The sequence below is a fragment of the Vombatus ursinus genome, unplaced genomic scaffold (assembly GCF_900497805.2).
Source record: "Vombatus ursinus unplaced genomic scaffold, bare-nosed wombat genome assembly UNPS02014821.1, whole genome shotgun sequence".
In the NCBI taxonomy this organism is placed as follows: domain Eukaryota; kingdom Metazoa; phylum Chordata; class Mammalia; order Diprotodontia; family Vombatidae; genus Vombatus; species Vombatus ursinus.
The window spans coordinates 14,146,684-14,174,548 of NW_020954599.1; the positions used below are offsets into that span (position 1 = coordinate 14,146,684).

Here is a 27,865-nt window from a genome sequence, read left to right on the forward strand (position 1 = left end):
GCCAGGAGTGGGGCAAACACACCTGTTCCTAGATCATACCACCTTGGAAAAGCCAAAAACTTACAGGTCCCCAGAATTACCTCTGAATACAGCTGTACAAAAAAACTGAAGCTTGGAACAGTAGCCCCTCCACTTGGGAAGTCTAGTCTTACTTTAGCATAGAGTCATAGAAGTCAAGAAATAGGCTGGGAAAATGAACAAACGACATAAAAAAATTCTGACCATAGAAAGTTACTATGGTGACGAGGAAGATCAAAACACATACTCAGAAGAAGATGACAAAGTCAAAATTCCTGCATCCAAAGCTTTAAAGAAAAAATACGAATTGGTTTCTGGCCATGAAAGAGCTCAAAAAGGATTTTAAAAATCAAGTAAGAGAGGTAGAGGAAAAATTGGGGAGAGAAATGAGAGTGATGCAAGAAAATCATGAAAAGAGTCAACAGGTTGGTAAAGGAGGCACAAAAAATACTGAAGAAAATAACACCTTAAAAAAACAGACTAGGCCAGATGGCAAAAGAGGCACAAAAATCCAATGAAGAGAAGAATACCTTGAAAAGCAGACTTGGCCAAATGGAGTAGGAGGTACAAAAGCTCCCCGAAGAAAATAGTTCCTTAAAAATTAGAATTGGGCAAGTGGAAGTGAATAACTTTATGAGACATTAAGTAACAATAAAAGAAAATCAAAAGAATGAAAAAAAATAGAAGAAAATGTGAAATAAATTATGGGGAAAGACACCTGATCTGGAAAACAGATCTAGGAGAGATAATTTAAGAATTATTGGACTACCCGAGAGTCATAGTTTTAAAAAAAAAAAGAGCCTAGACATCACATTTCAAGATATCATCAAGTAAAACTGCCCTGATATTCTAGAACCAGAGAGTAAAATATAAATTGAAAGACTCCATCAATCACCTCCTGAAAGAGATCCTAAAATGAAAACTCCCAGAAAAAAAGCCAAATTCCAGAGCTCCTAGGCCAAGGAAAAAGTACTGCAAGCAGCCAAAAACAAACAATTCAAATATCAGGGAGACACAGTTGGTATAACACAAGATTTAGCAGCTTTGACATTAAAGCATAGGAGAGGTTGAAATATGTTATTCTAGGGGGTCAAAAGAGCTAAGATTACGACCAAGAATCACCTACCCAGCAAAACTGAGCATAATCCTTCAGGGGGGGAAATGGATATTCAGTGAAATAGAGGACTTTCAAAAATTCCTGATGAAAAGACTGAATAGGAAATCTGTCTTTCAAATACTAGACTCAAGAGAAGCATAAAATGGTAAACAGGAAAGAGAAATAATATGTGATACAATACAGTTAAACTATTAACATTCCTTCATGGGAAAATTATATTTGTAACTACTAAATATTTCTTCATTCAATCCTAATGGGCAGTTAGAAGGAGTATAAACTGATGGGGGTATGGGTGAGAGTTGAATATTATGGGATAATTATCTTAAAAAAAACTAAGGAGTGAGAAAGCGGAATGCAGGGAAGAAGGGGAAAGGGAGAGACAGAATGGGGTAAATTATGAGACATAAAAAAGGCACAAAAGAGCTTTTTTGGTGGAGGCAAAAATGAGGGAGGGGAGTGGGAGCACATGAACCTTACTCTCATTGGAATTGGCTCAAAGAAGGAATAATATACACACTCAATTGGGATCTTACCCTACAGGAAAGTTGGAGGGGAAGGGGATAAGAGAAAGTAGGTGGTGGGGGCTGAGAGAAGGAAGGGCAAATTGGGAGAGGTAAAAGTCAGAAGCAAAACACTTTTAAAATGGACAGAGTAAAAGGAGAGAAAGAGAGTAGGATAAATAGGAGTAAAATAGGATGGAGGGAAATACATAGTAATCATAACAGTAAAAACAATTTACAGCAAGTTTCTCTGATAAAGATCTCATTTCTCAAATATAGAGAGCACTAAGTCAAATTTATAGAATAAGAGTCATTCCTCAAGTGATAAATGGTCAAAAGATATGAACAAGCAGTTTTCAAACAAAGTAATCAAAGTTATCTATAATTATATGAAAAAAATGTTCTAAATCACTATTGCTTAGACAGATGCAAATTAAAACAATTCTGAGGAACCACGTCACACCTATTAGATTAGCTAATGTGACAGAAAAGGAAAATAACTAATGTTGGAGGGGATATGGGAAAATTGAGACCCTAATGCATTGTTGATAAAGTGGTAAACTGATTCAACCATTCTGTAGAACAATTTAGAACTATGCCCAAAGGGCTATAAAACTATACATACCCCTTGACCAAGCAATACCATTACTAGGTCTATGTTCCAAAGAGATAAAACACAAAAGTGAAAAGGACTTATATGTACAAAAATAATTATAATAGCTCTTTTAGTGGTAATAAAGAATTGGAAATTGAGGAGATGTCCATCAAATGGGGAATGGCTAAACAAGTGTGTATGATTATGATGGAATGTTATTGTGCTATAAAAAATGATGAGCGGGATGCTCTCAGAAAAACCTGGAAAGACTTACATGAACTGATACAAAGTGAAATGAGCAGAAGCAGGAGAACATTGTATGTAGTAACAGCAGTATTGTATGATCAACTGTGAATGACTTAGCTATTTTCAGCAATACAATAATCCAAGACAATTCTGAAGGACTTATGATGAAAAATACTATCTACGTCCAAAGAAAAACTGATGAAGTTTGAATGCAGATTGAAACATGCTTTTTCCTTTACTTTATTTTTGGATTTTTTTTTTTGTCTGTGATTTCTTTCACAACATGACTAACGTAGAAATATATTTTGCATGACTACCCATGTATAACCTATATCAAATTGCTTGCCTTCTCAATGAGAAGGGGAGGGGATGGAAGGAGGGAGAAATTTTATAACTCAAAGAGTTTTAAAAACAAAGTTAAAATTGTTTTTACATGTGTTTGGGGAAAATAAAATATTAAATTTAAAAAAAGAAATTACTCCATAAATAGTTATGAGCCTTTGTCTTATCAGTTTACTTAATATTCATTCTTAATTCAATTACTTTTCATTCTCAATGGAAAAAAAAAATCTAAGCTTAATATAAGCCTATATAACATCCTGAGAAACAAATCCACCAAATATCCCAAACATAATACCTTAAAGTCACAGTATGAATGGAAAACCAGCCAAAAAAAAAAACCCAAAACACAACAAAACTTGTCAATAAATGTGAACAGTGCCTTTTAAGACACTGAATTCCACTAGACAGTAATAAGAACCAGGCCCCTAAGCATAGTGCACTTGGGAATAAATTGGAGGGACTAGGCCCATTACTCAGGGATTATTCCACCAGGCATGAGGCAGCCCTTGACTTGCTATGATTTTTGTACCTGCCTCCTACTAGCCAGTAAATTCCTTAAGTCTCTCACGGGCTTGCAGTCCTCACAGCTCCAAGCTTATCTCCCTTAGCATGGGCACTCATTAAAATACCCATTGAATGAATGATAAACTGCCCCTATGACAGAAAGATAGGTTTTTACTTTCCTGTTGAAGAAAAAATCATCCAGGTAATTTTTCAAATAGTGTAATTCAGAGCATCCAGGACTACTGCAGAAATCAGACAGCTAAGCAGCCTGCTTGTTAGCATAATGAAAGCAAATGTTCTCTCTACCTGTTGCTGTCTATTTCAATAATACCAAAGGGTTAGAAGTCTTATGTACAAGAAACAGAGTTTGGCTTCAGAATCAGAAAGACCTGGGTTTGAGTTCTGCCTTTGACATAGATTGGCTCTGTGACCCTAGGCAAGTGGCTCAGGAAATTCTCTGAGACTATAAATTACAGAGGAGTTGCCAATTTTCATTGGTGAGTTTCCCTATCTTAATAGAATCAGAAGTCTGGGAGAGAGAGAGACAGAGAGAGAGAGACAGAGACAGAGACAGAGAGACAGAAAGAGAGAAAGAAAGACAGAGAGAGAGAAAGAGAGAGAGAGAGAGAGACAGAGAGAGACAGAGAGAGACAGAAAGAGAGAGAGAGGGAGAGGCAGGCAAATTTTCTTTGTAGTGGCTATTCAGTTAATCAGTCAAACATCAAGTAAATGTTCAGTTTCAGACACTTATTGACCTCTTGGGCAAATCATTTAATCTTTGCCTGCTTCAGTTTCTTCATCTCTGAAATGGGGATAAAAATAGTACCTACCTCACAGAATTGCTGTGAGGATAAAATGAGTTAATATTTGTAAAGTGCTTTTGTAATCCTAAAGCACTATGTCTATGCTTACTATTATTAATGCTAGTCATTATTATATATTTACTATGTAGAAGACACTATACTATGCACTGGAGATACAAAGAAAACCACAGCCCCTGCCCTCAAGGAGCTTACTTTCTAATGATGGCGATAACATGCAAACATCTATTATCAACACAAAATAGATACATTCCTAAAATCATCTGGTCACAATCCCACCATACCTGTCAATAAGAAGATACGAACACTGATAGAGAACTGAGAATGCACAGGTTATAGTTTATCTATATTTTAAAAATTTTAATAGCTTATCCATCTAATATGTGAAGACGTATTTTGGGGGAAGCACAGAAATAAAATAGGACTATACTTATAATTACAGTTCCAGAGATAATCCTTGTACACATTAAATATCCATTTCCTAAAATAATTTCAATCCTGTCTGTGATAAAATAGGTAAAAGATCAAGCCAATATAATAAGAGAACAGGCCATATCTCTCAGGGTGAGGTAGCTTAGAGTGAGCATAAATAGGCAAATCACATCTCCTTGGTTGAAACAAAGTAGAGGGAAAAAAACACATCATTTTACTAAGAAAAGATGGTTCATAGCTAATAATATCTTGAACAGAAAAACATTCTTTGGGGTTTTCTTTTTTCTTTTCTAAAAAACTCTAACACATGGTGATCACAACTTCCCTGGAGTGATCATGATTATGGATGATTCTAAACTAATTTTTCTTACTTAGCCTAACATCATGGCATCACAAAGATTATAGCTAACAGCTCCTTCTAGAAATGAAACGCAAACCACATTTTAATTGCCTTATGTACAAAGAACACTTTTTTTTTTTTCTGGCAGGATATTTCCATTTGCAAAGAGTCAGCACTGGCATGATAAAGACAACCCCATTTACCAAAAAGACTCCAAAAAGCACAAAATTCAGCACTCCAAAGCCATCTGGTTAATTATCTTGTCCACATAAGACCTGGGGGAATGGCATAGTGAGGCATAGTGAGAGAGAGGATGAGCACAAAGAATTACCATAAAAAACCCGGAATCTTACTAAAATGTGTCTGCTTCTGATACACTTACCCTAACAAACTCTTCCATTTCCTGTGACTTTCATATGATTTGTGTAGACCAAATGAAAGGTTGTAACATGAGGCCTAGGAACTAGGCAACAGCAATCCTTTGGTGTTCTTAGAACTTAGGGGATTTTGCCATCACTAAAAGCTACAGAGAAAACTTCAGCCCCATAGTTCACTTTAGGTTTAAACACACATGCACACGTACTCAAATAGAAGAAATCCTTTTTCATCTTCTTTAACTAATGGGCACTAACAAATACATCTCAAACTCCTTTGAAGAAAATATTATCTTTACTTGTACATAATATAGAAGAGTCAGAGGCTCAGATCCTCACTTTGCCCACATGACTGCTCTCTTTTCTGCGCAACTGGTAGAAGTCCAGGCAACTTCTTTGCAGTCTTCTACTAATAACGTTTCCTAAAACCAGAAGCTTGCACCCAAATTCAATTTCCTATATAAGTGATGTACTGTCATTTGAACTGGGAGATTTAAAAATTAGATGACCAAAAGAACTATTGACATTTCATAGAATTTGACTTGGTGGAGGTTTTTTGATTCTGTGGTGCTAAATCTCACCACATTGTCTAAAAATATAAATTGCAAGCATCTTTGAAATTGAAATAAAAAACAAAACCAAAACATTACAATAACATAGGACAAAAATCGCAGATTTTTTTTTTCCATTTTCTTGATTGGATACCCAAGATATAGGCTCCACAAAATGAGATCACAGAGAAAATGGAGATTTTTTTTTAATGTATCTTTCTGGGTGAAGTAGGAGCTACCTAAAGTTTGTGCATCAATACTTAAAATGAACCTCTAAGCAACAAATGAACAGGTACTCCTATAGACAGAAGCCATCAGACATTTATTTGTCTGTGTGAAGGACGTCAGGATTGTACTTTTGAAAAACAAAAAGCCTTAAAAATGGAGACCTTGCAATAAACGTCACCTCAGTCCAGACTGAAATACCATCGTTATTTAAAGTTAAACAATATTTTAAGTTATGCTTCTAATAAATCATCAGAAAATCACAATTACAATATGGCCATACCAATTTTGTTTATAACTATTTGAAAATTAGTCTTGCATTCACAGACAGCTAATGATTGCTTTTAATAAAAATATTCTTCAACTCAATCTGTTGGACAAACTGAATTCTTGAATTTCAAAGTGGAGATATTTGTTAAAAAAAATAAAAATGTAAAAATGAATGAGTAAAACTGGAATAAATGAATTCAAGGTTTGCCAAGAATACTCAGATCATTATTTTCCTCCTGCTGTTGGCATCAGCTTCCTTACTGATTACCACAGTTGCAACAAATGCTGATTTTTCCCCTACCATGTTTTTAGTTCCATCTCAATGATTCAGAGAATATGTAATGTATGTATAAAAGATGATAGTAGCCTTCTTGGTAAGCTACTTCTTTTCTTCATTTCAGTTAGTCATCCAAGATTTTTATTTTTTAAAGAAAATAAAGAAGAGAAAAATCATATGTACTGTTTTCCATCTTGAATGTAAACTGTTGGCTCTATAACAGTCATATATCTGTTATTCATAACAGTTTATCAAGAGATCTAAATACTGATAATGATGAGAAACTGATTCTTTTTCTGTTTCTGCCTCCTTTCCTCTCTCACCCTCCCCTTCTCCCACTACAGAAGCTTAAATTTCCCCATGTTGCCCTTCCAAGAAATCTCTTGGCCCTTGGATCCTTTTGGTACAGAGCAGGGGTTCTTTTCCAGGGATCCACTGATAGATCTCAGGGGAAATTTGTAAATTTAGATGGGACAAAGTTGCATCGTCATCTTCACTACCCATCCTAATCCTATGTATTTTTATTTTATTTATTTAAAAACATTATTCTGAAAAAGGGTTCATGCATAAGGGGTTCATGACACAGAAGAAGTTAAGAACCACTGGTACAGAGGAAATCAATGTGATTTCAATAAAAATCCTAAGGAAAGAAATTAGCTTATTCTTTTGTCTTGCACATTCATAGACCCACAGATCTCCTCTGTGTTATTTTTGCACTGTGGCAAAGAAACCTGATTCAAGAAGGGTTTTTTTTTTATTTTAGTTGACTTCATTCTGAATCTATTCTTCCCCCATCTTTCTGGTAGTCAGTGGTATAAGTTACCTTTGTTACTACCGTGCTAATTCTTAAGAGAACTAGAGACCCATTTGCTACATCTGGACCACAGTTACTATCCAATTGCTTGAGGGTTATGATGCACAGAGTAAAGTCAAGAGTTCTCCTGAGTGAAAATGAGGTAATGAATTTGTGGAGTCTGGAGCAATAAGCTAATCACTACTTTTTATCACGGAATGACCATCTTGGGAAAAATAGAATTTTGTATTTTAGCCAAAGGATTTTTTAAACATCTTAATACAAATTCCTCTACCCAATGTTCAAAAGTATTTTCAGCATTGACTCACCATTTTCCTTCCAACAAGGAAAGGACAAATAGGAGAGGAGAGAGCAAAGATAAGCTTTTCTCATCTCCTCTTCCTTTTTTTTTTAAACCATCTTATCTCTCTTCTGAGGTTCTCCATTCTACTGGTTTCTCACCTGTGCCTTCTCTGCTCCCTTCTCTACTAACACAAGGATCAAGAAATTCTTCTGCATCCTGCAAGGGACATTCCCTGCTGATAACTCACTGTACTGGAGGAATGGTGATGTTGCAACATCCAGAAAAACCATACCAAATATTTTTTCTAATGTCTGAAAATATCTCAAATGCTTAGAAAAAAAGCTTCCATAGGTGGTAGAGAACAAAAATGAATTGAAAAGAATTAACCATATGATACTAAAGCTCACTTGAAGGCAGTTTTCTTATTATTACTAATACATTTCCATTTCAAGCACCCTTTTGAAAAAAAAAAAAAGCATTCCTATCAAGCTTTATCTTCAATTAGATAGGATCTAGGCAAGAGGTCCTATAATTCATTATGACATGACATTAGGATCCGAATTTCATTCTGTTTTACTCCTAATAATGATTGGTAATGTCTACATGAAAATTTCACATTCTATAGCCATAGCCTTTAATTTGCTCAGAGGAGATCCAGGATTAAAAAATTAAGAAATCGGCTTCTCCCTTCCTTCCACCCTGCCCTCCCCCCAACCGCCCTCCCCCCAAGCACAATATTCCAAATCCAAGAAATGATAAAATTTTAAAATATTGGGAATGAATGAACAACCTCCTTAAAGTTTCTCTTTTCTCACCATCTTTGTTAGATATGATGGATGATTTAGAAACAGAGGCCTTATAACAACACGAGGCATTTCTATTTCACCATTCACATAGGAAAGTAAAAAAAAAAAAGAATGCACTGAGCATTTAGTACAGCAAATATAATCCTTGAAGTTCATAAGCAATCTGTTACAGCTGCCTTTAAAAAAAAAGAAGATACATTTTTGCTTAGGAAAACCTAATAGGTCAGACTTTCCTTCCGTTAGTTTGTTTCAGTGTATGCTTTCATTTGGAGATTGATAGCAAAAAAACTGTATTGAGGTCACTCCTATTGCATAACTCTGATGTCTTAGATCATCGATTTGGAAATGTAAGGGACTATCAAGGCCAACAAGTCCAACTCTCTCATTTTACAGATGAGGAAACTGAGGACTTGATCAAAGTCAGACAGGTACTAAGTGGTTGAGCTGGGTTTTCAAACTCAGATCTTCTGACTCCAAATGCAGTCCTGGTTACAGGACACTATGCTGCCTCTCTTTATGTCTCTTCACTAGGTTTAGTATTGAGTACAAACAAATAAGCTTTTAAAAATTCAAATTCCCCTACTCCCAGCCCTCTCAGGGACAAATCGCCATGTGAAAGAGACAAAAAAAAGCACTGAATTCTGCAAAGAACATAAGTCAATAAACTGCCCAAGTCTGACCGCCTCACAATACTGCTTAGTACTCCTATTAACACAGGCTCCCTATTACCTCTATGGCAAATACAATGTCTTTTTTTGGCATTCTAGACCCTTTATAACCTGGTTCCAGTCTATCCTTCTACAACACTTCTAGACAAACTGGTCCCCTTCCTCTTACACAATCCATTTCATCTCCCATATTCATGCCTCTGAACAGAAGTTGCCCCTTGTGCCGAGAATATCCTTCCTCCTCACCTCCACCTCTTAGAATTCCTAGCGTCCTTCAAAGCTCAGATCAAATGCTATCTCCTATAAGAAGCCTATCCTGATGTCCCCAGGTGTTATTTATTTTTAATGCATTATATATATAAATATGTATGTGTATGCATGTATGTTTATACATATATACATATATAGAGAGAGAATGCATTAAAAAGTGTGTGTGTGTATATATATATATCTACATACACACACTCACATATGTATGTGTGTATGTTGACTCTTCCATAAAATGTAAGCTTTTTGAGGGCAGAGACTGTTTCTTGTTTGTCTTTGTTTCTATAATGTCTAGACACGAGGTCAAACACATAGTAGATGATTAATAAATAAATACTTGATGATTGAGAAGTCTCATCCTGTATCATTTTAGGAATAAGAGTAGAATGGCCATTTGGTCTGTAATAAAGTTTTTAAAGGCCTCACAAATGCTTTGTTAAGTATAATATTTAAAAAGCTCTCCAACTCTCTCCCACATTGTTATACCCCTGATATCAACATGCAAGAGTTCTTGTAATCATGTTTAACCTGGTGAGAAAGAAAACGACAGGCAACAAAAACTATCTCCTCTGCTCTATCTCTTGCTTACATTGTATAATGTCTATTATATTCTCCCTGAAGGTGTGAGCTACATTACCCCTTAATTTGAGAGGTTTGACCAACTGCAGGTATCAGTGTGTAAATATATGTCTTTTATGGAGACTTAAATTTCCCTAATTGTCCTTGATTGCACTCTAAATAGCCCAGGATGAATCATGAAAATCTAGCAGTTAGATATCCAATAATTTAAGTCCTGTGCTCTGTCCTGTCCCCTTTTCAGGTTTATCTCTTGGGGGACCTCCAACCCTTGTAAAGGTTGTTTGGACAATAGCTCAACCCACAAACGTTGAGAAGTTCATTTTGTGTTCACCTGACTCCTGGGTCAGAGGAAAGGCCTATTACTTCATGGAGTCATGAATTTTAAAAAGTAACTAAATGTGCATATATTTAAACATACAGGTCATGGGTTTAAAAATATGAATATGTGTGCATATAGAGGAACTAAAAAGCTTTATCCTAACTCTTTCAATGAAGTCCAAAGGCTGCCTTTCCCCCAATCAAAATGCCATCTCCTATAAGATATCCCCAAGTATTAGTGCCTTCTCCCCCCTCCCAAAATTTGCTCACATTTATATATTTATTTTTATGCATTCCACATATATTTATAATGTGTATGTGTTGTCTCTCCCACAGAATGTAAGCTCTTTGAGGTGCTGGGCATTGGAGATGCAAAATAAATAAATAAATAAAGTAACCCTTAATTACGTGTTAGACTGTGAGCTCCCTGTGAGTAAGGATTTTTTTGACTTTTCTCCCTGGTGCTTAGCACAGAGTAGATCAGAAGTGGTAAATGCATGATAGAGAAGTACTGAGTCACTTTAGATCAGGGGTTCTTAACCTTATTTTGTGTCATGGATCCCTCTGGCATGGACCCCAATAAAGCCTACACACCCCTCCTCAGAATAATCTTTGTACATACATAAAGTAAAATACAAAGAAAACCAATTATATTGAAAGTTATCAAAATATATATTCAAAAAACCAACCAATTCATGGAGCCTCTGGGGGTCCATAGAACCCAAGTTAAGAACAGCTACTGTAGATAATATGGTGATATTCTGCTGGGTTTGTGGTATACATCGGTAATCCTGGCTACCTGGGGAGCCTGAGGCCAGCAGATCTCTTCAACTTGAGGGTTTGAGCTGAAGTTGGCTATGCTGATTGGATGTCTAAACTAAGTTTGGCATGAATATGGTGAGGTCCCCAGGCAAGACAAGAGAGATTGAGAGCAGGGCACCAGTTCATCTAAGGAAAGTTGAATCTGCTTACGTTGGTCAAAGCTCCCTGCTAATTAGGCTCATGGGTAGATTCTGCATGTCCAATCTAGCTGAGATAAGGAGTCATATGTGTTTGTGTATGCATATGTATGTACACATAGGAATGGGTATATCTACAAATAGAGAAAGAGGAAGGGAGGTTCATTTTAACAGAAGCAAAGTAACTTTAACTAAGACACCAGTTAAAAGGAGATTTTTAAATGATTACCCCCAACTCAGAAACACCAACAAAGTATTGAATCTTGGTTTTGCCTGAGGATAAGCTAAATATACTTTTCTTTGTTAAAACATAAACATTCTGGCGTTTTCCCATGTATCCACATTGATACTATACGTATTTTCTCTTTTAAATTTCAAATCTTGCTCCAAAAGCAGTGAAAAACAAGTTTCTACACACACACACACACACACACACACACACACACACACACACACACACACACACTGGTCTTATACTGGGATCTACCATTTTTTAAAAAATATTTTTATAACTATTTCAATGTAATTGTTTATGCATTTTAAAAAGATTATTCTGAGACCAAAAAGGTCCACATATACATATATGAGGCAAAAAGAGGGTCAGAATCAAGAACTGATCTAGTATCTTATTTGAGAAAAAAAATACAGTAGTACAAATCGAGGAAAATCATGCTTAAGCAGTAAGTCTCCCAAGATGAGTTACAAAAGACCTATCAAAGAATGACAGATTAGCTCTATCATGGTGCTAATAAGGCCACAAGTTATATTCCAGATGGGCCAGTTTCCACAACCACAGATCCCACCTCTAAATGACCAACTCTATCTGATCCTCTTACCACCTCTTACTTTTGCAGAGTATGGATAAATTACTACAAATCCAGGTTTACTATCAGAAATACAACTCAAAGTCCATATGGGTTAATAGTTTCTAACTGAATGACAGGCTCAGTCTCTCTCTCTTTTTTTTAAAGCTATCTCATAAACATCCGTGACAGTGGTGATTCTCCCTTCTTTTACAGGCAGAGATAGCTTCACCACCCCAAGAATTGAGCAATAAATCACTTGGGAAGTAGCTCATCCCTTACCTACCTATGATACACTGATGTTTTTTGCAAGCACAGCAACTATAAATAATACAGTCCACCTTAACACTCCAAAACATATTATTCAAGGAATATTAGAGAAAAACTAATCATGTCATAAAGTTGCTTCAGGGAAAAGGAGGTGGAATTTTAAAATTAATACCATTGTTTCATGTCTTCCCAACACATTAACATAGCAAATATTCTATGGCTGAGAGTGCTTTTTAAAAAGTCCTTGGCCTTGAGAAATCTCTGAATTTTGTAGTAGTGAACTCTCTACCAAGATGACTTGTCTTAGATGATGTTAACCATGGTGAGCCAGAATTGGTAGTGATGTCTCCAGGAGAGCTGTATTGGGTATCCTTCAAAGGGCCCTTTTCTAGGCTTGTAGAAGCCAGCTGTACAGATGAGAGACAGAAAAGAAATCTGCACCCATTTATTTTTCCTACCTCTTACTGTTTATGTCTAGGAGCAAACATTACATTTTCAATAGCCTACCTACCTTCTACCTACAATTAAAACATGTTCCCTAGACCAGGTTGGGAGTGGGGTGAAGGAATAAATAAGCCTCCTTCCAACCAGAGTGTACAAATGACCAGAAAATAACTTTATCAAGAAATACTTCCCCTAAGATCATACTCTGCTGCCTCAATTAGAATGGAGCTGTCCCTAAGTTCTCAAAGGGTGATTCAAAGTTCTCTCTCTCTCTCTCTCTCTCTCTCTCTCTCTCTCTCTCTCTCTCTCTTTCTGAAGTCTCAGAATATGGCTCAGCCTAGGACTGCATGACTGTGGAAAGGCCAGACTTCAACACTGGGGCCCCAACATCCAGGTAGTAATTTTTTAAAAAGCACAGAAATTCATGGAACCTTTTTTTTAAGAGTGGGAAGGGCTGAAATTGCTGATTTCTTTAAATAGTGAAAAGATTCATAAGATCTAGAGCCAGAATGGAATGTATCAATAAGGATTCAGCAAAGTCAAGTCTTAGTTCCATTACTACTTATCCTTTTAGGGCAGCTTGGTGGTGCAGGATACAGTGCCAGGCCTGCAGTTAGTAAGATCTGAGTTCAAATCCAGACTCTGACACTTACTAGTTGTGTGACCATGGGCAAGTCACTTAACCCTGTTTGCCTCAGTTTCCTCATCTGCAAATGAGATAGAGAAGGAAATGGCAAACTACTCCAGTATCTCTGCCAAGAAAACCTCCAAATGAGGCAATGAAGAGTTAAACATAACTGAACAACAAAAAGTTATTCCTTTGAGTCTGTACATTTGCATCATACATAGTAGCATTTGGAACTTTATTCATGCAAAAGAACAGTCAAATGCATTGGTTGCTTTAGTATTTTCAAACAGATTTTTTTTAAAGTTGCCTTTAAATGTATGAGTATGTGAGATCGAGAGGACTTTAAAGAAAAATTATTTTGAGAATAATTCTATCCATCACATAATTAAAAATGTTGACTTCTTTAAAATAAAAGTCATGTAACAGTGAAATGGAAGATGAAATCTTCAATGATAGTGATACAAATCAGGATAAAATACAAAAGGCCTTACTATATGAAAAATGCCACTTTCAACAAATCTGATTCACATACTGTCATCTTCTCTCATCAGAAAAACAACAAGAAAAAAAATGAAGGATTAAATTAGCAATATTTGCACAATCCAGATGGTATTGTGGTTTGGGTATGAATTTCAACAGCAGCTTTTGCTCTGGCTCCCTGAACGTGCTCATCGATACTGCTTTTCCCCTCTCTATAGACCTGAAGAAAAGCGAATTACTTCTCTCGTGAGGTGTTAAGTCTTTGTGTGGCTGTAAGGGACAAATGGAAGTTTGACACCATCCATGAATAGACAGTCACATTGAAGGCAACCAGAGTGAAGTCAGCAAAGCTGAAATCAATTTCGCCTACTGGTATTCAGAGAAATTTTGCAGTGTGCTTCTAATAAACTCTCCTAGGTTCCTGCTTCAAAACATCTAATGAAACTTCTGTATCTTCTTTTCAGTCTCTGTTAAGACAAACTCAAATAAAGTTTTACCGAGTTAACACATTAATGTCCAGTGGGTCTTTGTAAATGGTTTCTTCTTAGGGACGTATTATCTTGACTTTGTGAAACCCCCTCACTTCCCCCTCCCTTGGATTTCACATAAACATCTTGTAAAAATTCATCTCCACAAATCCTGGAAGGGGAAAAGAAAAAAAAACAACAAGCAAACAAAATTGGATTCTCTAACGTGTTTGAGTGTGTGTTTACCTAAAGAAGGGCAATTGTATTAAGAATTAATGAAATATCTTTCATTCACAGAAGCAGCTGACACTCGTTAGCCCTCGTTGGCATTTTCAGGTTCATCTGTCAATAAATACAAATCACTGAGGATGCTCTGGATGGGGTGGGAGAAGGAACCTAGGTTACCAGGTAGTTTCCAGTCCTAACACCTCCAGGCAACAGATGCAGTAAACAAGTGGTTGCTTTGTTATGCAAATACCAAATGGCAGGGATGCCACAGGGTGGCTGCCACCCAAGACCCAAAAACTCACACAAATGGTCACCTACCTCTGACACCTTTGATGGGAACCTAGCTGAGGCTAGTGAGGGCTCCAGAAGCAGTTAGAAGCTCAAGGCAGCTAAGAACACAGTGGAAGAGCAGGAAGGCTGAGGTGAATGAGTAGGAGGAAGGCTGAGAGGTTGTCTTCCGGCTAAAGTGTTTTTGATCTCTTACACATTAAAAAAAAAAAAAAAACCCAACCCAAAACCCAGCTGTTGAGCATTAAAAAGCAAAAGACTGCAGTTCAGTTGGACTCTAAAAAAATATTCTGTAACTAAACACACAGAGCCTTGTGGCTAGACCTGAACAGCTTCTGGAATTATGCAAACTCGAGAGTACCACGAGAAAACATTGCCTAAGAGAAATTTGTTCAAAAATGTAGCAGAAAAAAAAAATGGCAGGCAGAAGATAAACCATGTCAGCAAGGGGAAATGGTTTCTACCCACAGCCTTTACCATCTTAAGCCATCAAGCTACACACACACACACACACACACACACACACACACACACACACACACGTTATATTGACTCTGCCATAAGGTGTCCAAGCAAAGAACTGTTCAACAGATTGACTTCAGAGTTTTAATCAATTCCCTGAAAATATAAGGCTTTCACATGATCACCAGTATCTCCCCTGAAATAATCGCTAGAACAACAACTCACATTTATACAAATGATTTGAGGTCTACCCAAGTACTTTTCTCCTAGCCACCCCATAATCAAAATCCTCAAGCAGTTTCTGCTGGACTAAGTTGAGGAGTAGAAAGGGAAGAGCACTGGTTTCAAGAGGGCAGAGAAGTTTGGAGGTTTTCTTGGGTCTTATTTATCTGCTCCAAAAAATGTAGGTTGGGTGAACTTTTAAAAAAATGTAAAGGGAAGATCAGTCAGGACAGTCTCACCTTCTAGGAATCATGAATAAGGTGGCATGAGATTTTTTTTTCTAATGGCCATATATGTGTATATTTATCAGCACATTGGAAACTATAATTCAAGATGCTGAAAAAATTGTTATCCTAAATATTTTTCAACAGAAGCTCTCTTATTTGGTAAACCCGATGCTACATGCTATCTGGATGTTCCTAATTAAGTCTACGTAGACTCTAGAACTAAAATTAAAAACAAGGAATGGCTTCATTCATTCCTACAATCAAAACACATTCTCCCACGAAAACATTAAAGTTAATATCTTATATTTAACATTTATTTAGTCCACCAAATATAAGTTCTCTCACATATTTGGAAATTTTAAAAAGAGAGAAACATCTTACGATTAAGAGTCAGAATGCCTAATCCTGTTTGGTCATATTAATGAAGTCACCTTTTTAGGAAGGAGGCCAACACCTGTGCTCTTAAGTATTTCCTATGATGAAATCCCAAAGTCCTATTTCCCAACCAAAAGAATAAAATCAATTGCTTAAAGACCAAACTACTTTTAAAAGTCTGACATATTGTCATTTGGTAAAATGTCAAACATTGGTTTTTATATTTTATAGAAGAAATAATAATTTCTACTCCACAGTACTTATGTAAAGCTAGTTCTATGTAGCTAATAATATGTATTCAATCATTTTAAAAGTATGAACAAAAGATATTTAAGATCATCATAAATAATCATCTCCATGAATTGATTGCTATTGATATTTTAATCAACCTTGGGTAATTTTGTGAATTTTTTTTCGACGAGGTAAAGGGTTCAATTAGGTGGATACTGGAAGGTGAATGGTTCCTGTTACTAATAAAATAACTTTTTTACCTATCTGGAAATCAGCAAACATTTATTAAAATACGTCGTGTCCCTGGATTTAACACCTCATGTGATCTATAATGAAACTAAGATCATGGCCGTGTCAGCTAGTCTCACTTTTTTTTTCCACCCAGGACCACAATTTTTTAAAAACACTAATCTATTATGTGCTTTTGATTCAAAAGGTAAAAAGAGAGTAGATGTGTCAACACAAATACCTAACCATTATGGAAGAAATAATTCAGTCAAGCTCTACTCACAGGTCAGTAATGTCATCTCTATGTAAAAAAGGCCAACCTATTTTTGTTTTTGAAACAAGTATCCAAACGCTACATAAATCAGACTTCTCAATCAGACTTTCTTCTACCAAGTGAATTTACTCTTTTTTTTTTTTTTAACTCTTCCCAGGAACATAGAACACACTTGACAATTAGTACAGTCTGAAATTCTAACAACTTAGAACTTTTTCAAAGTTACATTCAATCTATTGCCTAAAAGAGGAACAGTCCCCTATGTAATATCTTCAATAATAATAAATACCTTGTAAAAATTCAAAATGGAGCTGAAAAGTAGTACCATTATTAACAAATAAATGGAAAGTTGTGGGTTTTTTTTTTAGCTATAACCATCTATATGGTTCTAACTCTTTCTACTTTATTATGCTCCTTTTTGATAACCACTGGACACCAAAAACTATGTAGTACTTAGATAACTGGAAGACTCTATTAAAAATTTCCTTTCTATATAAAAAGCACAGTATGCTTGTAGTTTGTGTGTGGGGGGAGGTTAGTTATTAAAACAGAATTGATGCAAAACAAAATTGAAATTCACATGTGATATATGGGGATACCTCCAATTAACTCAAAAGCTAGTACTCAAAGGTCGAGCTCACTAAAATTCCTATTACAGCAAGTCCAGTAATCACAAATGCATTTATTCTGAGAGCTAGTGTATAACATATAAACATTCAAGTAGTGTTTTTAGCCAAATACTTAAAGACGATCACTAACGTTTGAATCTGGAGGGGAATAAAAAAAAAAACAACTTCAAATAGAAATATATTACTCACTGTTCTAGGGATAGGCGGAGAGAGAGATCCGTTTGACATGTAAGGGTCGTTATTCATATTTGGCATCATTATATACCCAGAATAACCTGAGTACGATGGGCCCTTGTTGTATAATCCTCCATCCGGATGTTTCCCTGCTAAAAATCAAGCAAATGATGAATGATTCACTGAATTTTTTTTATTTATAGGTCAATTTATTTGTGTATCTCTAGCTCAATAGTCACAAGGGCAAATATTCACCCTACAGAAAAGACCTGTTTATAGAAATTTTAATTAAGATTTTCTACATGTATATACTTTAAACAGGCAGCACCTGTGCACTTCAGCTCTTAAAAAAATCCTAGCTTTAAAACAGATGTTTTTAAAACATGTGGTTCAACGTACTTATAGACCTATGTTCTAAAAAATAAATTCTGTCCATCTGACTTAATTTGACAAAGTGGACTAAGGCAGAATAGAGACATTGAAGAGAACAAATATGGTACCAAACTTTCATAACATTGACCATCTCTCAACATATCATCAGTATCTCTTTCTTTCATTTAGGTCACCAATAATAAGAGCACTTAGAAAAAATCCAATCTTAGTTATCAGAAAAAAGAAATGTAAAACGACAGGAAAAGACTCACATCTGGCAAATATGAGCAAGAATCTAAATTTGTAAAAGGTTTACTCTACAGGGCTCCATTTTATGGCGATACCAACATCCTGTCAATAGCAGTGAGTATTTGGAATTGTTCGGTGCACATAGATTTTTATCTCTCGATCACTGACTTTGTGGCCAAGAAGAAAGTATGGCATTATATAGTCAGACAGCTTCACTTCCTCTGCTGGCTGGACATGTTGCATATATGAACAATTCATTCTGGTCATGCCAATTGTACAAAACTAAGGAGAACAGAAACGTAGCGTGGCATACAGGGAACCCTACCGACTGTTGGGACCTATTAGCTCATATCAAGCTCTTCCTTTAATCTATCAAATATGTATTCTAAAGCTATGCCTCCCAGCCTGCCCCCACACCTCCAAACAAAACAAAACAAACAGTAAATGCCAAAAACTGATCGTAGAAGATTAAAGGATCATAGGATTTAGAGCTAGAAGGGACCATTGAAAGAACACATAGTACAATCCCCTCATTTTAAGGAGTAAACAGAGGCGACAGGCCCAGAGGAGTTAAGTGATTTGGCCAAGGTCACACAGATGAGTTATCAATATTTTCTAATTATGACTGACTTTAAAAAATACGTAACGTAATGCTACGTCTTCCTAAATTAAGCTACCAATTAATCTATCAACAAGCATTTATTATGAGTCTACCATGTACTAGGCACTGGGAATACAAGGATCAAAATGAAATTTAATGTACTACCTTCAAATAATGCCTACCTTTTCTCACCCCAACCATGACATTAACACATATATTGTTCCACCAAAAAACTAGGGCTTGGGCCATCTATTATAATTCTTATTTTAAATATTATATATATAATTCTTATTTTAGAAGAAAACAAAAACCAAACTCTTCACATAATACATAAAATATCAGTAACTTAAATCATTCAAAATGTAAGGTGATGGTTTCAGGAGAAGGGGAGAAGAGAAGAAAAATGAATGTTTTAACATTTAAAATATTACTCCATATGCTAATATCACTAAACTGTTTCTCTTCCACGAGAGACTCATGTCCACCAAAATACAGACAAATTTTAAAAACCAAATAATTCAGTCACATTTTCTCATTTGTATTAAATTTTATAAAAACTACCTATAATTATTATATTAGCTAATCATAATACTGCATATAATCTTACAGAGTTATGTCAGAGTAGGTCACTTTAGTGTATATATAAAAAAAGAGACGATATCTGATTATTCAGCAGCAACACTCTTACCTTCATCAGGGTGATCTCTGGCTTTGTCATGGTATGACTCCTGAGAAGTTTGTGCTTGTCTGACCACCTAATCACATGGCATCCATATCACCAAAAGAAAGAGAATCTCATGTTACAGTATATAGCAACAATATATAGCAATTAACTTCCTAACAAATTCAGTGTGACCTATTTTTATAATGGTAATATATCTCTATATAGCTATATAATATGTAGATCTTTACCTATATGGATAGCTATATAATATGTATATAATCTATTTTTATAGTGGTAATAATTTGAGGAGGCTCAGCATTTTAAAATTATTTTAAAATATACTTTAAAAATGTGGAATAAAGGAAGGACAGATTAAGTATTATCAGAGTGGCAAGACATTAAATACAAGTTATAAAGTAAGAATAGTAGGGGAAGGGGAGAGGATGGAAAAGATAATACTTGGGTGCCTATGAAAATTAAAGAAGAAAAACAGTTCAACTTAATTACTGACTCTGAACCTGAGAACTTGGGCCCAAATCTCCTTTCTGATGTTTACTACTTAGGTGATCCTGGGCAAATCATCGAACTTCCCTGAAACTCAGTGTCTTCATCTAGAAAATAATGGGGTGGTCTCTCAAAGTCCCTTTCAGCTCTACATACTTTAATCCTATGATGTATTTTTGACCATGTATTTGTCAAATACTTTTATAAAGTCTTTATCAGTTAAACATATATGTATGTATGTGTACATACGGGTATATATGTATATCTTGTTAGCATTTGCACATACCTCTGACCTTGATGATGTTGAGGAAGCCATCTGAAGGCCATGTGAAGACTTAATTGCATTAGAAAGGTTTTGAACCTCTATAGTCTGTTACCCTCATATTCCCTCCACACACCTTCATTTACCCAAAAACTGGTTAGAACAGAATTTTGGGGGACGTTCGAATCTTAAAATTTATTTTTCATCTTGAAAATGAAATTTTAAACCTAAACAAATCAAAGACACAGTAGCAGACTGCTGATGACTTCCTTGGAATATTGTCCCTGGGGACAGCATCAAGATCAGGCTTCATTCAACTACTGTTGTTTTCTAAATAAACTTCACTTTAGGTTAGTTTCTCAACTATCAAGCTGCATGCTTTTCTTTGTGTGTACACTTTGAAGCTAGAATAGCACCCTTATTTCTGTGGCTGATGAAGGAAATTCCCCCAACAGCTACATTCATCTAAAAGGGACTATGTAATGTCAATTGTGACAATCATACCATTCACTCAGACCCAGACAAGTACAAAACATCCAGCCCTAACCTCTATTGGTTTTCTCCCATCTACTTTTATGCCCTTTCATTAGCAACTTCAAATACAAAGTGCAATATATTTATAATTTCCTACCACAGCGTTGTTCTCTTCATACCCTGTATTCTTCCCTTGACCCCGAAAGGTAGGAAACGTGTTAGTTGAGGCTGCACCGCAAATGCCTTCTCCCCATTATTTTACAGTCACTAATGGAAGACTTAGCTAAGAGGATGAGTTTGGAAAACCACATCTGGGGTTTTGTTTTTGTTTGTTCTTAAGAATATGTAACATTACCCCAATGCCAACCCAGCCCGGCAAAAAAGACCTCGATATGCGTAAAGATATTCTCCCCCTCCTTCCAAACACGCACCTTGGGGAGCGAATGTTCTGTCATACCTTGAACCCTAAAGAAGACTCAGTTGCTCTTCTGACTTCTCCAACATTTAGTCTCTCTCATGATGTGGGGAAAATGTAGGATATATTTATTTTGATTATGGCCCTATCTCTCTAGAACCTCTCTATACACAGCCTTGGTGTAGAATGGGGGCACTAACTTCGATGTCTTTAGAGGAAAAGCATTGGAGTTACAGTTTAGGGGTTCAATTCAGATAGCTTCCCCAATCCCAGCACTTAGCTGGACAGTTATCGAACACACATCTGGTAGGTGTTCATCCAAGAGACATAGTTCTCCCCCTTCCCCACCCCCCCCACTCCCTTCAGTTGTCTTCCCTTTTTCTCTTAAGACACTCACGTGTCTCTATTTACTTTACTCGGGTTACTGGCTCTATCTCAAGAAGCGCGAGTCCAAAGGAGAACAAGTAGACCCAATAAGGAGCTGTCGATCTTCCCCCCTCCAATTCCTTTGGCGCCCCGGGCCTGGCTTTATCTTGATTTAAGCCGGCGTTTCTGCATCTTGGTTTCAGCGCCCAAACAGCAGTATACACGCGCTGGGGGGTGGGAGTTGGAGGGGTGGGTAGAGAGGTGATGAAGTGGGGGCGAGGGGGACGGTTGAAGAAAACCAACGTGCTGTGAGTGAAGAGGCAACGACCTTGTGGGCACCACGTCTGTGTCGCAGCAGATTCCTCGGGGCCACAAGTGACGGGTTTCAGCTACAGCGGCTGTTGCTGCCGAGTGGGACGCGGGCAGCTCTGTCTCAGGGCTGCGGCCCCCTTCCCATCTCCACCCCCCACAGTGGTCCCCCCACTATCGCCCCACTCCTTGCTTGCTCCACAGGTTCCACAGCTGGCAGCCCTAGACTCATCCCCTGCCCCACGCCCGCAGCCCACCGCCCTTCCTCTCCGCCCCTTCTCCCCCTCGCCCAAATGCTTTTTGGTGGTTTAACGCGCTGGGGTAGACAACTACCGAAAGAGATGAGATGTACGCATTGAAGGAAAACTTTTCACTAACTGCTGGTATACCCCCCTCCCCCTTCCTTTGCCCCATCCTCTTTTTCGTCTCTCGCCTACACTAAGGAAAGAAAGAAGGAAAGAAAAAAAAAGAACGAAAGAAAGATTTAAAGCTAGAAGAGTCCTCAGGCCGTCTAGTCCAACTCCATATTACAGAAGAGGAAACTGAGGCCCAGAGAAGATATCCAGGGCTGAACTGTCTCCTTCCAGGTTATGAGTCCTAAGAACTCCTGCGGAACACGCACGAGACCGTTTCTCGTGCACAGCCTCGATGGCTGTATCAACGAGCCCCAGAAAACCACTAATTTCAAAAGTTTGGCTGCGCACACCCCCCCCACAACCTCACAACACACACACACACACACACACACACACACACACACACACACCTGTGCACACAAAGCATGAGTATTTACTTGATGCTCTCGCACCCCGCCACCCCCCACCAAAATAAGAAGTTATACTTTCAGCACCCCAACCATCTGTGCCCCCTCTCACGCTCACATAAAGACCCACAAACACAGCTAGTCACCCATGTCTTTTCTTCCTCCCTTGCGCGCGTCCCATGCCTTTCCAGGCTGCCGCGAGTGGGGTGCTCACCTCATGCCCGTTGCTGGCTGGGATGATCTCGGATTCATTGACCAAGGAGGATTTGATGTCGGCTAAGTCTCCTTCCTCTTCGGGGTGACTAATCTCTGCGAAGATTTTTTCCTTCTGCGGATCGCCTTCGTCTTTGAAGGGGATCATCTCGTCGGTGGCGCACAGCTCCGGGTCCCCCCCGCCGCCGCCGCCACCGCCTCCCCCCGAGAGCTGGGGCATTCCGGCTGCTCTTTAATCCCCTCTCCTCCGGGGGAGCGACCGCGGCCGCGACGACACAACAAAAGCACACAAAAAGAGGTGGGGGGAGAGGAGGCAGGGATCGAGAGAGTTGAAACTGGCGTGCAAGAAAAGAATGGAATGGGGACGGTTCTTGCTCAGGGGCAGCCGGCCAACAAGCCTCCTTTGCAGCCGCGGGTACGGGTGCCCTCGGTGGTGGCCTCTCAGCTGTGCCTCCCCTTCCAGAAAAGAGAGCTGAACTCCGGCCCTGGAGGGAGAATAGCAGGAACCGCGAGGGGCGGGAGGTTCAGCAAAGCTGTCGAAGTCGGCTCCCTTCCCCGATCACTCCGGTGCCGCTGGTAAGCGAGGCGCTCGCTTCTGCTTCTCCACCCAAAGTCCCTGCCTTCTGTTGTGTCTGCCAGTGGAAGTTGGTGCGAGTGGTGAGGGGGTGGGGGCTCGCCAGAAGTGCGGAGGCGAGGCAGGCAGGCCTCCACGCAATCTTCTGGATCTTCTGGACAAAGTGGATATTAGAGTCGTTTGGTTTTCAAAAGGGAGTGACGGAACTTGCCCGAAAGGCTCCGAGTTCGCGTTTTCCCACGATGAGAAGCTGCAAGGAGAGTCAGGAGATAATGTAATTGCCACTTCCTGGAGCAGCGATAGATGTGTATGGGCATCTATCTCTGTAGCAAATAATCAGCAACCTGAAGATGCGGGTCCTTACGCCTTATTGTTTCTTCCCTCTTTCTCTCTCCTTGGCATTTCGAAGCCCATTTAATATCTGCAGGAGGACAGAACTCAGGGGCAGAGGAGGAAAGAGAAGGGAAGGATTGAAGGGAGGGAGGGAAGAGAAAAGTTCGCCAAGAATAAAGTTTGTACCACCGGAGGTGTGGAGAGCCGGGGAGGGCACAAGGAATCAAAACACTGGCCTCTGTCTCACACACAAACTCACACACACACACACAAACACAAAAAAGAAATCCTAGTCTCAGATATAAGGCAAACTCTTCTTTGTTTCCTGCTCAAGTTTCTCGCCAACCTTAATTCTCTCTCACTGTGGATCGCTTGCTCACCACCCTTTAGCTGGGTCCGCAGTCTCTGTCAGAGCAAGTAATAGCTAAGCCCCTCAGCTACTACTGGAGCCAAGGGGGCGCGCGGAGGGGAGGGGGGGAGTTGGGGGCGGGAGGGGGGAGGGGAAACTAACTCCTGCTGAGAGTAAGGACTGGAGAGCCTGGTCCCGGCGCCTCTGGCGGAGTCCACAGAACCCGGAGATCAGGGGGAGGCTGAGGGGCGGTCGGGGCTTTGAGGGTTCCTCCTCTTCAGTCTTCTCTGCAGGTGAGCGGCTGCGCCTCCCGGCCGATTCTCCACCTCCCTCGCCTCTCCGGCGCTGAAAAGCTATCCACAAGCGTCGGATCTCCTCCTCCTCCCTCCTGGACACCCCCTCCCCCCTCAACTCCCCCGCCTCTTTCTTTCCTTGGCTGGCGGCTTAAGAAGGGGGGGGGGGCGCAGAGGAGGTGGTGATTGAGGGTGTTTTTTTTTTTTTTTTCCTTTTCTCCGAGCCTGTAGGACTGGTCCTCCGCGTGTGGGGTGTGTTTGTGTGTGTCTCCGGGGGAGAAAAATCAGGCAACTTCGACAGGGAGGGAAGGATCTCGTGGCTGCCCCTTCTGGCCCTCCAAGGATCGATATGCCCTGTGAAGTTGAAAGTGGGGGGTGCCTTTAGGGTTTAATTTTAACGCCTAACCTTTCTTTCACGTCCCCTACTCATCTTCCTCTTCCAGACGCCCCCCACCCCCTTCCTGATTCTCTCTCTCTCTCTCTCTCTTTCTCTCTCTCTCTCTCTCTCTCTCTCTCTCTCTTTCTCTCTCTCTTTCAGAAAAGGGGGAGAGGGAAGATGAAAGCGAAGCCGCCACTCTGATTGACACCACATTGATAGACGCTCTGAAAGAAGGGGATGGGGGGGAGGAGGGATAGGCAGAAAGGAGAAAATGGGAGAATGTAACCACACAGAAATCACTAATAAGGGAGAAAAGAAACGGGCAAGGAAAGAGCCACAGGTATACATATTACATATTACATATACATATATACAGGCATATACATATTTGTAGGGGTGTATATATACATCATACATAAATTCACGTTTGGATATACCCACATACATATATGCATGTGCAATTAGTATGTGGGACTGTAAAAACACATAATTTGGGTACCAGTGAGCACGAACTTCCAGGCTTTGGGAGATCAAGTGGGGGAAACTGGGGAGAGAGGAAATAGATACACTAATAAGGGGAAGTTGAAGGTCTTGATTACAATGAAGATGATCACTCTTTCATCACTTTTATTCCACAGGCATTTTAGGCAGATGTCATTTGGATGCCCTAATACACACAGTAGTGCAGGAAAGAGTGTGGGCACTAAATGCATAGAGCAAGGGAAGAGCGGAAGGAGAACGTTGGCAGTAAGTAGTGTATGTCAGAATGCAACATCAGTAGATGAAAAGGCACAGAGTAAGGTGAGGAGAGGGCAGGAATCAGAGCCACGGCACCGTTGTACACTCAAAGGGGACTCTTGCAAGGAAGGGGAAAAAAAAATCAGAATGCAACCTCAAATGTCCCCTAGTCTCCCATCATCTCCCTGGCACTGTGTCCCGGAGCTTTGGGAACTATTTTCATTATGATCTTTTGTTACGTTTAGGGGAAATTGAGGTTAGGAGGCACAATTAATTTCAGAAAATCATTGTATTTTGCTACTTTTGTCAGATCTTAACTATGCTAGAGGAATATCTCAATTGAATTATTACAACTATTACAATTTAGAAAGACCTCAAGTCAGAGTGTCTTCCTTGAGTTGAAAATGAGATTTGGTTATATTATATAAAAACAACTGTACAAAGATTCTTCATCCTTCCCCACGGGCAAAAATAACACAAAACTTTAACTGTGCAGTTGACTGTCATGTGTCAGGGTTCATGAGAACACTATGTATGTTAGCGAAAATTTCTCCCATTGGTAACTAATTCTTTGGGCATGGGATTTTACCAAACAGCTTTTAAAGAATGAAAACATTTGAAAGTATTTACTTTTTCATGAACAATGCATGCTTAGCAGATACATTATTAGTACTATATGGGGAGTTTGGGATAAGGATAAAAGGGGTGGCGGGGCGGGGGGGGGGGGGAAGAAGGAAGTGAAAGAAATTCAATCCGCTTTGAATAGCTGACAATTTTATGCCTGAGAGGAAAAACAAAAACAAAAACAAAATCTTGCCACAGTATATCAGCAAACTAATGCTAAAGAGTTGGAGAGAAACTCATTTTTTTTTCCTTTTCTTTCTTTCTTTATTTTGGGAAGGGAGCGTGGAGGTGTTATGTTTCCTTTAATATGGTCTTTGTGCCCTAGATACGATCATGAACGTTTATATCGTCTGAAAGTTTAAAGGAAATGTGAGCAAACCGAGAAGACTAATTATGTTAATAATGATCAGAAGAGAAAAAAAAATAGACAATTCAGCCCCACCAAAGCAGCCAAATGTTCCCTTTATGAAATAAACAGGCTGAGGAGAGAGAGTGCAAGTGGAATTAAAAAGCCAAATTAAGATGTATACCTGCATGTGTGTATTGGGGGAGGAGGTGTTCTGGAAGCTGAGGAAGTCAAATGATCACTCTTACTCTTTTAAGTGATAAACCTAATTCGAATCCCATTTTCTCCTTCCTGTTAATTGTTTGGACTCCACTACTCATTTGGTCGAAATGGTCAGAAGACTGAGAGAAGATGGGAGTTTCAAGAACAGTCCTTAGAGGGGAAACTACCTAATGAGGACCAATTTAAAGAGTCAAGGGAAAGGAGGTTCCATTTGGTGTTTTATCTTAATAGTCTTTGGAAACATTACGTCTAACGAAAATAATCAGGCACCTTGGGGATACGAAATGTTTTGTTATTTTTTACTTTGCAAACGGCAAAATGAGAGTTTGGGGATATTACAGATCTGCTGTTGCTGTTGCAATTTGAAGCGGCTTCAGCAGAGACGGCCTGAAAACGTAGGTGGGCAACAAGGTGATATTTCAATGTTCATTCTATCTTTCCCAGGGCAGAGGGAGGGAGGGAGAGGAGGGGCAAGGCAAACCCCGGAAGATGATTTCCGTTCTCCCTAATGGTTTGTTTGCAAGGCTCTAGCGGGGAAGTTTCTGTCACAGGGCTATACTAATTGCGTTAGCGATTAGTGTGTAGGACTGCAATTAGCATGCAGGCGTCCCATGTAATCACTGAGATTTGGATCACAAATCGGGAGTTGATACTGGGACGCCAGTATGTATGTAGCACTGGGTGGGTTTGTTTCTGTTGACTAGAGCGGGTGACGGAGAAGTTGGATGCTGCAGGTTCTCCTCTCCAGGATGTGGGTTTAAGAGGGCGTTTCGATGCATTTGAATTTGGACGGTGAAACAATTGCTAGGGGTCGGGTGGTGGCGGAGGCGGTATTTCCCTCTGATTCCTTTAGCTTGTTTGTTTGGGTTTAGTATGGGGGTGAGCCAACAACACTTCCTCCTGCCATTGCAGGGGCTGGCTTTCTTAGTGAGGATGAGATTACCTAAACTCTCAATCGAAGGGGAAGTCGAGGCGTGCACAAGCTGCTAACATCCTACGGAGGTACCTTTAAACCACGGGAGGGGGGGAGAAGGAAGATCATTTTAAAATAAAAACAGTGACTTCGCTGCTAAATATGT

The 27,865-nt window shown here is 39.0% G+C and overlaps 1 protein-coding gene across 3 annotated transcripts in view; it reads right to left on the minus strand.

Moving 5' to 3' along the window:
* The window catches only part of LEF1 (lymphoid enhancer binding factor 1), a 177,560-nt gene extending 153,284 nt beyond the window's left edge, over nt 1-24,276 (minus strand). For 2 of the 3 annotated variants that reach the window (XM_027837621.1, XM_027837619.1), the window contains exons 1-3: nt 22,930-24,275; nt 19,647-19,713; nt 17,752-17,888 (exon numbers count right to left, since the gene is read on the minus strand). In XM_027837621.1, the coding sequence (XP_027693422.1) occupies nt 17,752-17,888; nt 19,647-19,713; nt 22,930-23,148 (423 nt within the window). In that variant the 5' untranslated portion in view covers nt 23,149-24,275. Of the gene's footprint in view, nt 1-17,751; nt 17,889-19,646; nt 19,714-22,929 lie in introns of all 3 variants that reach the window. The other variant, XM_027837620.1, reaches the window with a different exon arrangement.
* Nucleotides 24,277-27,865: the final 3,589 nt, after the last annotated feature.